Raw genomic sequence first — 17624 nt, forward strand, 5'->3', positions numbered from 1 at the left:
TTGGGAGCGTCACAGTCAAACCAACCTAAAATGGCTTCTTTGCTGCAGGATTTTTCAGAGTCTTTACCATGACCCTGTGCATTGTGACTCTACCAGAAAGGGAACTAGCTTGCCGCCATCATCACTAATCATGGGACCCTTTCTAACACATACTGATAATTTCTCAGAACTAGTGCCCCCCGCCCCCGAACACAGATTAGGAAACTCTCTTTTAAAAGGACTCAAAAATGCCAGGGGGCCCTAAAAATATCATGCAGCAGGCCCCAAACACTGGTCAAAGGACCACTCACAGCAGAATCACCTGTGAGGCTTATCATGCTTCCCAGGCCACACACCAGACCTCCTGAGTGGAAATGGGGCCCGGGAATCTGGATGTCTAACAGGCACTCTGGGATTTGCTTTACAGCCCATTTGGGGAACTGTGCACTAGAGTAGGAATCTGAGGAGGAGTTACAGCATCTTTGCAATATTCATTGTATTCTTCTGGTCTGTCTGCCTCGCTTCCCCCCTGTCCCCCAGTCATGAGCACAGGCGTGTTCATTCTCAGCCTTCTTTCTGAATCATCTCTGGCTCAGCAGCTACTCTCACCAGGGTTCAAGAACACTGTCTGAGCACCTCCCCAGACCAGGCTCCAGACTCAGGAGGAGAACAAAGATAGCCCTCCACCCCAACCTTTGACCTAAGCTAGAGACAGGCTGTGAATGGTAGTCGAGATGTGGATTAGGAAGGCTGCCTGGAGGAGGAGACACTTGCACCAAGACTCATGGGATCAGTAGGTTATCTGGAGTTGGGGCATTTCTGGCAGAGAGGCAGCAGAGCAGGGCACAAAGGAAGGAAACAGCATGGGTGCTGGGCAGCCCTTGCTCTTAGGGAATGCCAGAGGGTCCAGTGATGGGCAGGGAGCCTCCAGTGATGTGGGAGAGATGCCACACTGAGGCTTCCAGCCTCTCACCCTTCATCTCCCTGCACAGGCTTCCGGAATCCCTGTCTCAGCTCTTGGCCTGGACTGCCCCTCCTCCCCGTCCCCTTCTTGGCTCCCCCTTCTAAAAACCTATCTGTCCTGTTAGGCCCAGGTTGGACCCGTCTTCCCTGTGAAACAAGTCCCAGCGGCTTTCACAGAGATGAGCTCACTCTCTCCCTCCCTCCACCAAAGCTCACCCACATTCTTTTCAGATTTATTTTTCTAGGGGCTATTCTGCTTGGCCCTGGAATGCGGGGAGTTTGTTCTTTATCCCCTTTCTTGCTCTTCAAACCCTAACTCCCGTTCATCTTGCTCTCTTCTAAAGTAACTGTTAAAAAGAAAGTTTATGTTGAATGAGAAGGGGGCTTTGTAATTTACCAAAATGTATCAGGGGCTTTAAAAACGTTCATGTCCTTTATTTGATATATTCCCCTTCTAGGAATCAGACTGTGGAAATAATTAAAAATTGGGGCAAAGATTTATGTAGAAGGATGTTTATCACAGCCATTTTTATAATGACAGAAAATAAAAGCAACCTCCCCGTTTAAATATAAGGGAACATTTAAGTAAATTATTCTGTATCCATAGGATGAATAATTGACACAAAATGTTTCTGGGGAAAGGCTTATGAGGTAAGCGGAAAAAAATCAGGATACGATACTGTATATATAATCTCAAGTACATAAAAACATGTAAATATACTTACACATCTATTTGCATGTCTAAATCAATAGAAAAACTGAAAAACTACGCTCAAATATTGACGGCTTTGGAGAAAGCAGAATTGTTTTCTACCTTGAATATGTGTTTTTCATACATTTTATAATTGACACAGATTTCACGTTTGTGATCAGAGGTGGGGGGGGGCGGGGAACTAGAGCAATTACAAAAAGGAAGGAGGTGGAGTTCTTCCTCAGCATACATTGGGCTTCTGATGAGGTGGCTTGTAGATTACTAGTGGCAGAGCTCTAAAGGACCGTTCTGTGTGCTGTGTATTTTATTGTGTGTTCTCCTCTGGGACTGCAGACTGTGGGCTGAGCTCAGCATTCTCTGGCTGCCAGAGCCCTGCTCGTGTGATTTGCAGCCCTCCGTGGACTGACCCTGCCGTGCCGAGTTCCAGACGGCTTGGCTGTGACACTTTGGGACAGATGATGCCTCGGTCCTCTAACAGCCCAACAGTGTCAGTCTCTCGTGAAGGTGGTCCCTGCGCTCGGCTGATGGGGCTGAGCACAGCTCAGCAACCTTCAGAGAGGATTCCCTTTCCACGCAACCACGGCAGGCCCCTCATCTGACTCCATTCTGCACTGATTGTTCCACGGTGGCCTTGTCTGGTTAATTGGGGTGCCGCCCTTTAATACCTGGCTTCAGCTCTGGTGTCCTGTGTCCCCAGAAGTCCCACACTCCTGAGTGTGGCTGCACTCACTCCACCCCTCAATTTCCAGAACCTCCACAGGAGGTCAGCCCCATTTTACAGCTGAGGAAACAGGCCCATCTGCTGTAACTCTCCCAGGGTTCCGGCAGATCTGAAACCGGAAACCAGGGCTGACTGACCTCAGGGCTGCTGTTCTTGACATTAAGAATTAAGGCAGCTGAACATTCAAAGAAAATGGTCCCGGTGGCACTTCCCTCACTTTTCATGTAAACCTCTGCTTCATCTGCTTCTCGAAGCCAGTGGCTATTCCAAAGACCACATTGCCCCAAAATGCCCACGGACATCTGATTTAGGTCACTGATTCGTGCTTGAGACGAATCAAACCGGCAGCCTTTTTTCAACACCTCAGACTTATGAACCTTGGACTTGGACAGCCAGTCATTATATCTGAAGAGCTCATAGCAGTGATGTAAGTGGATTTGAAAGAGATGGATGGTCTCTTTGAGGACTGCCCAGAGTTGGAGTCCAAGGCATGTGTTGCCAGAAGAAGCGATCACCCCACAGACATGCCTTTGATTTGGGGGAAAGGGAGGTGTGGGCATGTGTCCCCTGTCGGCAGGAGCACACAGTGAATTGTACTCCTGTCATTGTTCATAACTCAGACGGTATCTAATATCTAAGCCAGTAGGTAGAAATTACTGCCACAAAAATCTACTGTGGGGGGGGGGGGCGGCATCAGGGTGGCTCAGTCGGTTGAGCATCCAGTTTGGCTCAGGTCATGATCTTGCCCCGCGTCGGGCTCCGTGCTGACAGCTCATAGCCTGGAGTCTGCTTCAGATTCTGTGTCTCCCTCTCTCTCTGCCCTACCCCTGCTTGTGCTGTGTCTGTCTCTTTCAAAAATGAATAAACATTAAAAAAAAAATCCACTGCGGAGAGAGGGGGTGTCTTCTTGTTCTTTGGCCTGTGGAATGGGGGGAAAGTGTGCTCCAGGCCTCAGGAGACCCTACGACTAAATGCTCATCATTCCACCTCCCCCGGAGGAAGAGCACATACAAAAATCACCCAGGTGTTTAAAAGGTCAGGGCTGCTCTCTTGTTATATTGCAACGGCTGAATAAATAAACTGGAGTAGAACCTCCCAGATGCAGAATGTGCTCACAACCACATACGTTGTGAGCAATGGGGCCAGCTCAGATTAGTCAAAAGTGTGGGTTATTGAGTAATTTCTAAACACAGTTTTATTGACTTTAAAAAATACTCCCTAAGTGTTGAATGGATGTGTCAATGAATGGATTAGCGGATAAGCAGGTGGATGGACGGATGAATGGCAGTTAACAGCCATCACACGTAGTCTGTTACAGCACTTTATATTTATAAACTCATTCAATTCTAAAATAACCCTAGGAGAAAAGTACTGTTAATATCTCCATTTTAAAGTTGAGGTCACAGAGCTGTTGAATGGCAGAGCCAAGACTTGAATCTAAGGTGCCTGGTTTTAGAGTCCTAGTTCTTAACCATGGAGAATTTATCAATGTATGCATCAATAAATGTTTGAATATCATTTCATTATACCAATATTATGCTGCTAGAGTGTTTGAAAACTGCTTCTGTAATTATATCTACTACTTCCAAAGGAGTGAATAAGTCCAGTGCCCACTATTTCATGGATGGGGAAAGTGAGGCCCAGAAAAGGATCCATCCAGCCCAACTAAAGCTAGAAATCAGACCTCTCCATGACACTTCCAGTTTCTCACTTTCCGTTCCACAGCTGGTCTAGTGCTCCTTTGTAAACTCCTCTCTCTGATCCTACGTCCAAATTCCTTCCAAAGTTCCACAGTAGAGGAGCCTCAACCGACCATTTACATCAGGTGTTTCCCCAGCAGGTGGGATCCCTGAACCCCTCCCAACTGAGGTTTCATGGTGACCGAGAGATGCCAACACTCTAGAACACAGCTTTTGCCATTTACTGAAGCTAGAATCAGCTTCCAGAAGGACCAGAGAACCTACTGGTTGCTTCAAGCGTGGACTTGATTTTTCTCCCTTTCCAAATTAGCCCTTTGGAAAGGGACACGAATTTCAACAGTGCCTGGAAAAATCAAGGAAGGGCTTCTTGGTTCTGATGCATGTACAATTTTCGCCAGCAGGAGGCGGCAGAGCCCAGCAGTTATAAATGCCCCACCTGGAGGCTGGCTGTGGGGTTTGAATCCTGACTCTGCCGCCTGAGTGACCTCAGGCAAGGTGGTCGCCTCTCTATGCCTGTTTCCCTCCCGCAGAATGGGCACAATAATAATGCCTACTCATGAAATTGTTCAGAGAATCAAATGAGGTTAAGTACATCAAGGGCTTAGTGATAGTGCTCATATGAGCACCAATGTTAGGTTTTCTTTTATCATTAAAACCATCGTTGTTAGAACAAATGCCAGAGGATGATCCACATTGATTAGTTGTTCTAGAGCTTTGTTGTATTGAAAACAGATGAAAAGGTCACTAGCTTTTGGTTATCCAAATAACCTTTATAATTAACCTTTATGATGAGATTTTACTTACAAAGGTATCAGGCGTTAGGGCTGACATAGATTTTGAGAAAGGCAGTGACTTGCCTGAAGCCCACAGCTTGTTAGGACTAGAGATTTTACAGTCTTACCTTCTATCAGAAGATGGGGTTCACAGCCGCCTTTGGACTACTGCCATGGGGTCCAGCAACCGCCGAAAGACTTTTGGTAGAATACGGGGGGGGGGGGGGATAAGTTCTGATTTCTTGGCACTTTGCCGCTATTAAACAAAAGATTGTATTATTACAATTGTATGTCCCCGAAGTAGCTTCAGATCCGCTTACACACTTTTTCAGGCGTGAACACAGTGTAGACGTTGACTTCCCAATACACTCCGAGAAAAAGCATTTTGTGCACTTTTCAAACGGGGTATGTTATCTTTACTGGCCGTGACCTTTCTGTAACCTTGTCAGGCTCCGCCCTTGTTTTTCCAGCTGTGCCTGAGCTGAAACTCCTCTGCGGGGCAGATATCCTGAAGACCTTCCAGACCCCCAACCTCTGGAAAGAGGCACACATCCAGGAAATAGTGGAGAAGTTTGGCATGGTGTGTGTGAGCCGGACAGGTCACAACCCAAAGGAATACATCTCAGGTTCAGCCATCCTGCAGAGGTACCAGCACAACATTCACCTGGTCAGGGAGCCCGTGCAGAACGAGCTCAGCTCCACGTACATCAGGCGGGCCTTGAGCCAAGGGCAGAGCGTCAAGTACCTGCTCCCAGACGCTGTCATCACCTACATCAAGGAGCACAACCTCTACACCGGGGACAGTTCCTAGAAAGACAGCACCCAGAGGAATGAAGGACAAGCTGGGGAGGGCCAACCACGCCTCCACGAAGCTCCTCCCGAGGAGAGGGCAGTCAAGGTCCTCGGCTGTGTTCGTTGTGGTGGTTGTTTTGCTTTTCCATTTTCCTTTGTTTTATGTAGACAACGATTTTCTTTCCAAGGGGTCTTCTGTCCCAGGAAGAGGAACAGGCGTCTACACAAGAACGGACGGACGTTTATCAAAGAAGTTAAAAGGGTGAGGCAGGTCAGGAGAACTAGACAAAAGCTCTCAAAACCTCTCGCTGCGGAGGCCTTCTTATTTGGTTAAGTGGTGACTCTGCCGTGCACACGGATGAAGGCAGTTCTGCATGAGGCACGAGCCCCTGAGGGTCGGATCAGAATTGCCCACATGCGTTTTTTAACTAGGACCAGGTGCAGCATGCTGGTCTTGATTGGAGAGACTTGACAGGATGCTAATTACCAAACAGTGGGCTTTGTCGACGCCTTGTTGCAACAAAACAATACTAATTGAGGAGTCAAACATTTGGAAGCAGCACTTTGCTGATTCACTTTGAATCTTCCCTTAAGAGCCACCAGGCTGCCTGCCTAGGCTGTAGATAAAATTTAAACTAAAATCTTTCTAAGTAGTAACCCTCAAACAATATTTTTGATACAGTGGATATTTTTAACACGACTTTTTAAATCAATGCCAGGGCCTCTGATTTCCAAGTTTCTAAAAAGGAATGGGGGTGGGGCACCTGGGTGGCTCAGTAGGTTAAGCGTCCGTCTTCAACTCAGGTCACGATCTCGTGGTCTGTGAGTTCGAGCCCCGCGTCGGGCTCTGGGCTGAGGGCTCAGAGCCTGGAGCTTGCTTCGGATTCTGTGTCTCCCTCTCTCTGACCCTCCCCCGTTCATGCTCTGTCTCTCTCTGTCTCAAAAATAAATAAACGTTAAAAAAAATTTTTTTAAAGGAATGGAGGTAAAACAGATGCCTTGACTATTTTAAAGGCTCTTTTTGAATGTTTTATGACTACCTGCCTGTTTGAATATTGGCAAAGGGATAAATAATAAATTGACATCAAAAAATACTAATGAAAATTTTCTCTTTTTTCTTCCTTTGTTATATTATTAATGCCTGATGTACCAGCTGTTGCTTTCTTTTTAGCTACTCCATGAAATTTGCTGCCGTTCCAGTGGAACTGATATGAATTCATAAAAGTTTATATTCCCAGGTACCAGCAATGGAGAAGCAATTGCTTTTCAACACCTTGCAAAGAGGCTGTAATCTGAAGCTCCGGGTCGATGGCTCTGTTCAGGTGGGCTCTGAAGGATGAGAAAAGGAACCTCACATGTGTTCAGGATTTTCATCCCACTCCTGATTAAGAAGAGGTTTTAACTGGTCTAATTCTGTTTGAGTTTGTGCTTTACATTTGCTGACCAAATGACTGAATGTATTCAAAATTTCTCCATACTTTCACCCTCATTCATCCTTGCTACAGATTTAGTCATGCAGAAAAACAAAGGGCCAGTCAGGAAGAATCTTAGCATCTTCCCAAACATATCCCAGTGTTCGTGTGTGTGTGTGTCATGATAAAGAGGAGTAAAGTAGGCCATCAGGGTTCCAGGGTCTAGAGTAGTGGGGCCGTCCTGGGGGGGAGGGGGCTCCCCTACACCTCCACCCCCTGCAAGCTCTAAAGCTGTTGGCCATTCCCCACCCTGACTGAGCTCTGCACCCCACGGGGTCTCTAAGAACCCTGATAATGCAGGGGAATAGGAATCAAACAGCCTTGTCCACAGTCAGCTGTGTGACTTTGACCAGCTCCCTTCCACACTGTGAGCCTCAGTTTCCCAAACTCTAAAATGGGGCAGTTCGAATAGTTCTTAAATTCTCCTCTAGCTCTGGTTTTCTGAGGCACTGAGTGTCCTACTTCAGCCTGCCCACCCTTCTTTGGGTCCGGTCCACTTCTAGCTACACTGGGAGCTCTCCAAGGGCAGAGGGTCTTTATTTTTGTTTACTGGTGTATCCTATGTGCCAAGAAATTTGCTGTTCCAAACACGGTCACAGGACACAGTGTTTGCATCCCCTGGGAGCTGGATAGAAATGCAGACTCTCAGGCCCCACCCCCGACCTACTAACTCAGAATCTGCATTTTAATAAGATTCCCAAGCCAATAAACATACTAGCCTATTACAATACACATTAGTTTTGTTTTTTAATAAACTGAATATCCGATTGAAATTGCATGATGTTTACTCTGGTGAATATCTCCCTTCTTATCCTCTGAGCAGCATTTCCCCAGTTTTCTGTATGGAGTATCGAAAGCAAACAACTGGGGTGCCTGAGTAGCTCAGTGGGTTAAGCGTCTGACTTAGGATTTCGGCTCAAGTTGTGATCTTGCAGTTCATGGGATCGAACCCCACATCGGGCTCTGCACTGATGATGTGCAGAGCCTACGTGGGATTCTCTCTCTCCCTCTCTCTCTGCCCCTTCCCTGCTTGCTCTCTCTCTCAAAACTAATAAATAAACTTTAAAAAAAGAAAGAAAGCAAACATCTGTAGTGTCCAGCAAAAAGGGGTAAGAGGGATCCTGTGGGTTTGAGGCAGGATTTCTCAACTTGAGCCATTATTATATATTATATATTATATATTTATTATATATTATATATTATATATTATATATTATATATTATATATTATATATTATATATTATATTATATATTATATATTATATATTATATATTATATATTATATATTATATATTATATTATATTCACATGACTCAACATCAGATTAAAACTAGAATGCAGGTCATGAAGGCCCATACACAGCATACCCTGCAGCCAGAGGGCCCAGCTTCACCACAAAGTTAAGGAAGCTAAAGCTAGTCCCTCATTTGCCTGGGCCCTTTCCAACACCCTGGAGGGGCCTTCATCATGTGGGGATCTAATTTCACATTCGTGACTTTTATTCTTTTTCTGAAAAGTGACCTTCAAATTTTTACAAAGTTTAGACTCCATAAAACATCAGCAATTCCTCCTGATGACAAGAGTATAGACAGCAGGGAAGAGAGGATGGATTTGAGACCTGAAAGATGAATTCATAAGACTTGGGGATGGGTGGAGGCCGCTGCACTTTCAGGCAGAATGAACAACATATGCAAAGGCCCTGGGGCAGGAGAGGGCAAAATGAGCAGCATGATGAGCTAGATTCATCATCAAGTCCTGAAGGAAGGGGTTTACTATTGCAGCGTGCACCTGACAGCAGGCATCCTGGCATGCCACCACTGCCCTGCCCCACCTTGCCATAGGCTCAGGGCACTGGGCCCAACGAGGCTTGGACGAGATACCCTCGTCTCTCTGATTCATGGCTGTATCATGTGGCTCCCACCATTTCTGAGCCTTTACATTGTCTCCTAAAATAAAACAACACAACGAAATCTACTTTATAATAAAGTAGATATAAATACACACACACACACACACACACACATATACACGCATGTGTATCTCAATTTCTAGACTCTTACTTTGTCTCATTGATTCATGTAGCCTCCCTTTTTTTAGTATCAGAAGAGAAAATATGTATCACTGCTGTGCTCTGATTTATTGCATTGACACTGACCCGCATACCTGATTTCACATTCCTTTCCATTCCCTCTGGCCTTCTTTGTATCTAGTTTGCCAAGGTGTTTTGTTTATTTTGCAAGAACAGAAGCACAGTGTGTTGGCCTCCTGGGTAAATAGAATTTCCAGCCTTAAATAAAGGTTCTCCTGTGATAGCAGATGCTGTCCAAACGAGAGGAGCTCTGCATCCCAGCCCGAGGAAAGAACTTTCCATTTATGATACTGGCTGTGTCCCTTGGGACAGAATGATGTGAAATCCCGTTTTAAACCAATCGTGCTCCAGATTGGCAAGGTCCGTTTGATAATTGGGTTAATACATGAACATGAATTTCCTCATCCCTGGCCTTGCACTCCCTGTGCTAACAGTATTTTCTGCCTTCACTTTTTGCAAGGGTCTCCATGCACCGACTGTGTTCAATTTAAGTCATGACCTCATTTTCTTGGACCAGAGCTCACATTATAGATACACCTGTGTGACTAACAAACAATCTATGATAAGGCACATAGGCACACACGTCAGAATAGTTTAGAATTGCTAAAATAACCCCGGAATGTCTTGTTCATGGCACCATAGACTGTGAAAACCAGAAGGAACCCTAGTGTTCATCTGGTCCCACCTTTCTCAAATTATCAGAATGCTAAAATCCCACAAATTAGTGGGGTGTTCACTATTAAGAACAATAATTATAATAATAATAGGGTGTCCTGTGGACCAGTTAGGAGAGCCCAGCTTTCCTTCTGGTAAAATCCATATTGAGCATCTACATGCCCTGCTGGTCTTACTTTCCATGCATTCCTCACACGCAGCCTCTTCTCTCCATCCCTCCTGGCACCCCCCAGCCCAGACCACCATCGTCTCTTAGCCCAACTACTGTAATGGGTCTCCCCAACCCATTCTTGGCCCCTGCAATCCCTTCCTCACAATGTGAACCAGAGCAGTTTTGTGATGGCACACAAATCTGGTCGTAATGCCTCCCTGCCCAAACTCTTCCACAGACACCATTAAGAAAATGGAAGACAAGTCACAGACTTGAAGAACACATTTACGGAAATGTAAATCTAATAAATGACTATGTCCAGGATATGTAAACATCTCCAACAATTCAAAAATAAGAAGACTTGGGGCGCTCCGGTGGCTCAGTCAGATAAGTACCTCTTTTATTTTTAATGTATTTTATTTATTTATTTTGAGAGAGAGAGAGAGAGAGAGAGAGAGAATCCCAAGCAGTCTCCATACTGTCAGCACAGAGCCTGATGAAGGGCTCAAACTCACGAACCATGAGATCATGATCTGAGTCAAAATCAAGTCAGATGCTTTTCTGACTGAGCCACCCAGGCACCCCCTAAGCATCTGACTCTTGATTTCGGTTCAGGTCATGATCTCATGGTTCGTGGGATTGAGCTCCAAGTTGGGCTCTGTACTGACAACATGGACCCTGCTTGGGATTCTCTCTCGCCCCCTCTCTCTCTCTCTCTCTCTCTCTCTCTCTCTCTCTCTGCTACGCCTCCCTCCCTCCCTCTCTCTCTCTCTCTCTCTCTCTATCTGTCTCTCTCCCTATCTTTCTCTTTCAACATAAATAAATAAACCTAAAAAAAAAAAGAAGACTAAAAATCCAATTAAAAATGATTGAAAGATTGGACTAGACGTGTGTTGGAGAAGGTTAGTTAACATAATAAGCCTAACAAGGCCATTTAGAAAGAGCCTGTTGATGAGGCTGGCCCTCGGCCAGTATCTGAGAAACTGGCTTTTGGATTGCTGCCTACTATTCTAACTGATAAGGCTGTTTTGTCTACCTGGGGCACTGAACCCTGCTGTCCCAGCCTGCCCACACTGGTACAAACAATGCGACTTATAGTGAACACCTGCTCTCCTATGAGCTTGGAATTTCAGAAATCATGGCTAGTCTGGTAGGCAAAGTGCCTACATCACTAGCCCACAATAAAACCCCTGGATTCAGAGTCTCAAACAGACGTCCCTTGGCAGAAACACTGCAGACTGTTTGTTGCTGCATTTCCCTGGTGGAAGAAGTGTGTTCTGTGTGGTCCTCACCTGTGCAGGAGAATTTTGGAAGCCTTCATATGGACTCCTCCAGACTCCACCTGATGTGTCTTTTCCCCTGGCTAGTCCCTGCTGTGTGTCCTTTCACTGTAATGACCCACTGCCATGAAGATATGGCCCTGGAGTCCTGAGAGTCCTTCAAGAGAGCCACCAGATGGGGAATCCCAGAAACAAAACACTTTACCAAAGAAGATATATGAATGACAAGTAGCACATGAAAGATGCTCAGCACCATTAGTCTTGAAAGACCCACAGTGAGTGAGCACTTTGCACCCCATGAATGGTTGAAATCAGTCAGCAACATCCCATTCTTACGAATCTGTCTGGGGGCGCCTGGGTGGCTCAGTCTATTAAGCATCTAACTTCAGCTCAGGTCATGATCTCTCAGTTTGTGGGTTCAAGCCCTGCGTCAGGCTCTGCGCTGACAGCTCAGAGCCTGAAGCCTGTTTCAGATCTGTCTCTCTCTCTCTCTCTCTTTCTCAAAACTAAACATTAAAAAAAATTTTTTTAAAGAATCTGTCCAAAGAGATGCAAACATGTGTCCACTCACTTGTATGTGAATATTTATAGCAGCATTGTGACCCAAAACTGGGAGAATTGAGATGTTCTTCAACTGGTAAATGGATAATAAACAAACGTATCCTTGCAACAGACAATTATCCAGCAACTAAGAAAGAACCAGTGATAGATACCTGCGATAAACAGAAAACTCTCAGAAACATGCTGAGTGAAAGAAGCCAGGCAATAAGACAACATATTGTATGATTCTATTTATATGAAATTTCTAGAAAAGGCAAAACTGTAGACAGAGGCACAAAGCAGACCGGTGGCTGCACGAAGGGGAGAGCGAAGACTGAATGCAGGTGGGCACAGGGGGTGGGGACGGAGAGGGGACAAGGGAGAGATTGGAATGTTTCAAAACCAGATTGTGGTGATGGTCGCACAACTCTATAAATTTACTAAAGCTCATCAAACGATGCACATCAAATGGGTAAATGTTGTGGTATTTAAATTATATCTCAGTAAAGGTGTCTCTTAAACATCTAAGCTTCCTTTGTCACCCTTGGAGTGAAGACCTGACTCCTCCTGGGGTGGCTGCCCCACCCCCCCAAGCCCACACGCCCAACAGCCCACTGCTGCAGCCTGGCTTTACTCCGTGTCCCACACCCACACCTCTCTTTCCATCAGTGCTTTCCCTGTGTGGTCCCCACGACGCACCCGCCCTGCCATGCATGCTATCTCTCTGCATCCCTTCTTTGGGCTGCTTTCCATTTTGTCTTCTGTTCTCTGCCTCACCTTGCCCTCTTCCAGGAAGTTTCACTTGTCCACTCTACCTGTACCCCCCACTCCCTCCCTTCCTCTTGTAAGAGAATTTCATCACTCCGGAAGTGACGGATTCGAAGTTCTCTGAAAGCAAGAATTTGTCTCGATCATTGCTCTTTGTCCCTAGCACAACTCCTGGCTCAGTGAATATTTCAGAAAATATTACCTAATAAGCATCTTAATAGCTCTGAGAAGCCGATGACATGCACACCTGTTTAACTTTGTATGAACCAGTGTTTTTGAAGCCTGTTTACACATACGATCCGTCTTATACATATGTGTGGACTTAGCAATATGTGGAACACAGTACTCAAAGGACTTTAGGAGGTTCTTATCTAAAGTTTTTTCCCAGTTTTTTCTGTTACAAACAATGCTGCAATAAATAACCTTAAACATAAGCCCTTACAAACCTGTGCTTTTGTGGGATAGAGTCCCAGGTGTTGATGGGTCAAATGCTATGTGTACTTTCTATTCTAATTGATGATTGTAGACACTAGATTTATTTTCAAGATTTTCTCTTTTTTTTTAATGTTCATTTTGAGAGAGAGAGAGAGCACATGCATGTGAGGGAAGAGGGAGAGGGAAAATCCCAAACTGGCTCCAGAGCCTGATGCAGGGCTCGAACTCACAAAAGGTGAGATCAGGACCCGAGCCAAAATCAAGAGTCAGATATTTAACCAAGTGAGCCACCCAGGCACCCCTATGCTAGATTTTTTTTTTAATAAATTGATTTTTTTTAATTAAAAAAAATTTTTTTTAATGTTTATTTTTGAAAGAGAGAGAAAGTGCAAGCAGGGGAGGGGCAAGGAGGGAGGGAGACACAGAATCCAAAGCTGCCAGCACAGGGCCCAACGCACGGCTAGAACTCACAAACTTTGAGATCATGACCTGAGCCAAAGTCGGTCACTTAACCAACTGAGCCACCCAGGTGACCCTGAATAAATGGATTTTTTTTTAAAGGAGACTCACAGAGCTGCTGAAATTCTCATTTTCTTATTTTGCAGGGAGTCACCTTCGTTATCTTTTTTTTTTTTTAATTTTTTTTTTCAACGTTTATTTATTTTTGGGACAGAGAGAGACAGAGCATGAACGGGGGAGGGGCAGAGAGAGAGGGAGACACAGAATCGGAAACAGGCTCCAGGCTCCGAGCCATCAGCCCAGAGCCTGACGCGGGGCTCGAACCCACGGACCGCGAGATCGTGACCTGGCTGAAGTCGGACGCTTAACCGACTGTGCCACCCAGGCGCCCCATACCTTCGTTATCTTTTATACAAATCAAAATAATATCCATCTCTTTATAGATGACTTGTGCTAATGAATTTCAGGAACCCCTTCACCAGCGCATAGAGAGACGTAGTAGTTTGCAGGCAAACATCGTTCCTGGTGCGTTGGACGGGTGGAAGAAAGCAGGTAGTTTGGCCGGATGGTGGATGTATGGATGGGTGGTCAGATGGCTTTCACATCCCACTCTCCTACCTGGAGCCCAGGAGCATGGTGGCACCACAACGGGACAACTGTGCTTGCCATGCTGCAGCTCTTACAGTCTCCTGGCAGGCAGAACGAGTGGCTGTCCTGCCCGCTGCACCCGCCCCGCGTGCTGTGTTCCTCTGGGGGAGGGTGGTGGGCTGGCTGGCCACTTGCACAAGGCTCCCCCCCGGGCCTGTTACCAGGACTGCAGGTCTCTCCTTTACTCCTTTCCTTGGCAGTGACACTCCCGTACTTACACCTGTCAGTGACTCTCCATTTCCTACAGGGCAGAGTCCACATAGCTTGTTCCAACAGAGAAGGTTCTCTGTGGCCTGGCCCTGCTTGTTTCTCCACATTCTCTTGGCCTGGGTCAGACAGGCCATGCCTCCCGCCCCCAAGGCTCCGCCGCAGCCATGCTGTCACCACACTTGATTACCCCACCTTCCCTGAAGATGCCGGGCCCTGCTACACCTCCCTGCTTTTGCAGGTTGCCATCCCCTCTTGGGAGTGTCCTCCCCACCCCTCTGTCAGGCAAGTCCCCACTCATCCTTCTAAACTTTGTCCCCATGCTCAAGTGCCTGCACGTCCTGGAAGCACCCTGTACAAGCCTCTGCGCGTTGCACTCTACTGTCTCCCACCAGACCTACATTCCTTAGGGCAGCCTCTCACTCAGGGCTTCATCCCCAGCACCTCGCCCAGTTCCAGGAACCCACAAAGTGCTCAGTAAGCATTTGCTAAAAGGACCCATAAACGCGTAGCTTTGACACCTGTCCCCTCCCCGTTCTTCCGGTGAGTATCCACTGGGCTCATGTTCCTGTGTGTCCAGCTCGTGACAAGGTGCTGCAAAGAATATGGAAGGAATTTAAGATGCAGTCTCTGGCCACAGAGCATCCCCAGGCGTGCTGCGTGTATGCACAGAGAAAGAGCTCGGTCCTCCTGAGGCAGTGTGGAAGAAACAACACGACCAGGAGAGCCCAGGGCTCTTAGGATCCAGGAGAAGGGAAGGGGAAGCATATTTAGGCCAAAGGATCCAGGGGAATAAGGCTGGGCTGAGAGCTTGGGACACTAAGCCACCAGTGGGGGGGGGGGGGGGGGGGCGGTGCACGGAGGAAGGAAGGGGGACATGACGTATTACACGGGACAACTGGACTGCAGGGGAAAGAGGTACAGACAGGACAGAGAAAAAACATTGAGGCCACATGGTCAAGGGCCTCGGATAACAAGGAAGAGAAGGAAACTAGGATTTTTTGAGGATATGTGTTCCAGAAGCCTCAAAACTAAGCTATGAGGTGAGAGTTCAGAGACATCAAGGGACTTGCCCAAGATCACACAGCTAGGAAATGGTGGGCCTAGGATCAAAATCCAGGTGTGCTATTCCACTGGATTCTGTCATTCCAGTGGGCAGGAGTGGAGCATGAAGGAAGCTCACAGATGAGAAGGGTCTTCACAAAGACTATTATAATGCAATTTGGAATATGTTTTCTGTCCCTAAATCAATGTGCTTCTCGCCTATTTCTTCCCTTTTTGGAAGCACAAACCTTCCACCAGCCGCCTAAAAATCGTGTTCACCCTCCAGTGTTTCTAGGGAGACAGGACCCAGGCTAAGGCTTTGAGGCCTGCCGGGAACTGATCAGGGATCCTGGTCCACCCTACACCCCCTCCCTCTCCCCTCCTCAACTGGCCTCCCCTCTGAGGCCACCTCCCCCTCGCTATAGGTCAGCACAGACCTGCTCTGTACTCCCTCTCAGGGCAGTCCTCAGAGGGCTTGGTCACATGCTTCCTGGAAATCAATGTGTGTTTGACCAGCTGCCTCCCTTCCATCCCTCATTGTATAATTCTGCCCCAAGAACGCAAAAACATTGGTCCAGCAAGATTTGTTCTTTTTAAATCTGGCCAGAGCCTCACTAAGGTGCATTAATCTTTAACTGTTTATAGATTTTTCTGCTTAGAATATATACCCTGCGCTTTGATTCCACATGGGGATTCAAGTTCTGTTTCCATATTGATGATGACTTAGGAGACATACTTTCTGTCTGGGATTTTCTTCTGCGGACTTATCTATCAGATCTAGCATGCCAAGGGCCCCATAGTTCTTTGTCTCATTCGGGAGACAGTAGCTGGTTAAGACCTTGGGCTTTGGGGTCAGACAGAGCCAGACACAAATTTGGTTCCCAGCCCTGCCACTCTACCCATGTGACCTCAAGCAAATCACAAAACCTCTCTAAACCTCATTTTCTTCTGAAAACCAAGATCCAGTGGAGTCATATCTGAGCCAGAGTTCTGTAATCAGCACAAAGTGCATATGTGGTCATAACAATTGCTTCTGAGAGTCCTCAACTCCGCAAGGACTTCATCTCCTCACCCACCTCTACTACCCCTCACCCTTTCTGATCTCCCCTCTTCTTCCAAGGGCAGCTGCCTGGTCCTTCTCTGTCCCCGAAGTGAGCCTCTCTGGGCTGCCTCCAATCCTCCCCTTCACCCAGCACCTCTGATTAGCTCCATAAGAAGGCCCAGGGTAAAGTACACAAAACCACCATCTCCCATAAAAAGTAGGGAAGTGGGGAAAGTTGTAAATATATATAGGTGATTTTTTTTTTCAAATTTATCGCTGGCCAAAAATATATTTTAAGAGTTATCATCAAAGTGAAAACACAAAATTTATAAATCTCCTATTAGGTCTCAACCCCTCAAGTACTTGAGAAAGACTGCTCAAGAAAAGTGATTAAAAAAAAAAAGTGGCCACCTTTAAACAGCCACTGGTCCGTGAACCTATTGGAAACAAAGCAAACATACATGGGTCAAAAATCTGCCTTTACTTAATGTTGGATCTAAGACTTGGCAATGTCTGCTCCTTGGCAATGTCTACCCAACTTCTCAGATAACCTCCCCCTACCTCCCATCTTAGTCCCTTATGGGCATGTCCCAATCAAGGTACACTGACTGGCCAGCAGTAGGCAGATAAATTACATTGACCCTGTTCCCACCTTTTAGTGACTCTGGTATAACGTCATCGCTAATGACATCTCACTTAAAAATTCCTTTAATAAAATAGCTTCTGATCCCATATCACCATCCCCATCAACCAATCCCATATCACCATCATGACATGGCAAACATGGGATCATGACGTCTCCAGTCATTCCATCCACCATATTGCCTATAGGAGGAAATGGCCATTTAAAAACTGGAATCAGACTGACACTCAGAGACTGACCTCTTCTGACTTCCGACCAGCTATGGTACTCCACAAGATGCTGTCTCCGAGCTGAACCAATGCCCGGGGACCATCCTGTTAGATGTCTGTAACTCTACCCAAACCCTCCCAATCCTGCCACCTGGGTTGGTGGGCCTCTACTCCAGAAGGACTCCACCCCTGTAAAGGGCTGTCAGGTCAAGAGATCTGCTCCAGCACAATCACCTCCTCAGGTCTCCAAGGCACAGCTTTGGGACTCATGTCCGAGGGCTTCCACCAGTTTATGGGTGATCCCACCCACCCCTGCTCCA

General features: G+C 46.5%; 2 protein-coding genes and 1 long non-coding RNA gene across 4 annotated transcripts in view; 2 read left to right on the forward strand and 1 right to left on the reverse strand.

Annotated features, from left to right (window-relative positions):
- LOC109491483 overlaps positions 1-5321 on the reverse strand; it is an 80563-nt gene extending 75242 nt beyond the window's left edge. Inside the window, exon 1 of the long non-coding RNA XR_006585460.1 lies at positions 4977-5321. This is a non-coding gene — a long non-coding RNA (uncharacterized LOC109491483). The remainder of the gene's footprint in view (positions 1-4976) is intronic.
- Positions 1-6734, forward strand: part of NMNAT3 (nicotinamide nucleotide adenylyltransferase 3) — a 114670-nt gene extending 107936 nt beyond the window's left edge. The window contains exon 5 of one of the 2 annotated variants that reach the window (XM_011286148.4): positions 1988-3090. In XM_011286148.4, coding sequence (XP_011284450.1) covers positions 1988-2253 — 266 coding nt within the window. In that variant the 3' untranslated portion in view covers positions 2254-3090. Of the gene's footprint in view, positions 1-1987; positions 3091-5318 lie in introns of those variants that run through there. The other variant, XM_011286147.3, reaches the window with a different exon arrangement.
- An 8509-nt stretch (positions 6735-15243) lies between these two features.
- Positions 15244-17624, forward strand: part of RBP1 (retinol binding protein 1) — a 33240-nt gene continuing 30859 nt past the window's right edge. The window contains exons 1-2 of the mRNA XM_045037330.1: positions 15244-15284; positions 17355-17422. Of these exons, the coding sequence (XP_044893265.1) occupies positions 15244-15284; positions 17355-17422 (109 nt within the window). The remainder of the gene's footprint in view (positions 15285-17354; positions 17423-17624) is intronic.

Source organism: Felis catus, chromosome C2 (assembly GCF_018350175.1).
Source record: "Felis catus isolate Fca126 chromosome C2, F.catus_Fca126_mat1.0, whole genome shotgun sequence".
Classification (NCBI taxonomy): domain Eukaryota; kingdom Metazoa; phylum Chordata; class Mammalia; order Carnivora; family Felidae; genus Felis; species Felis catus.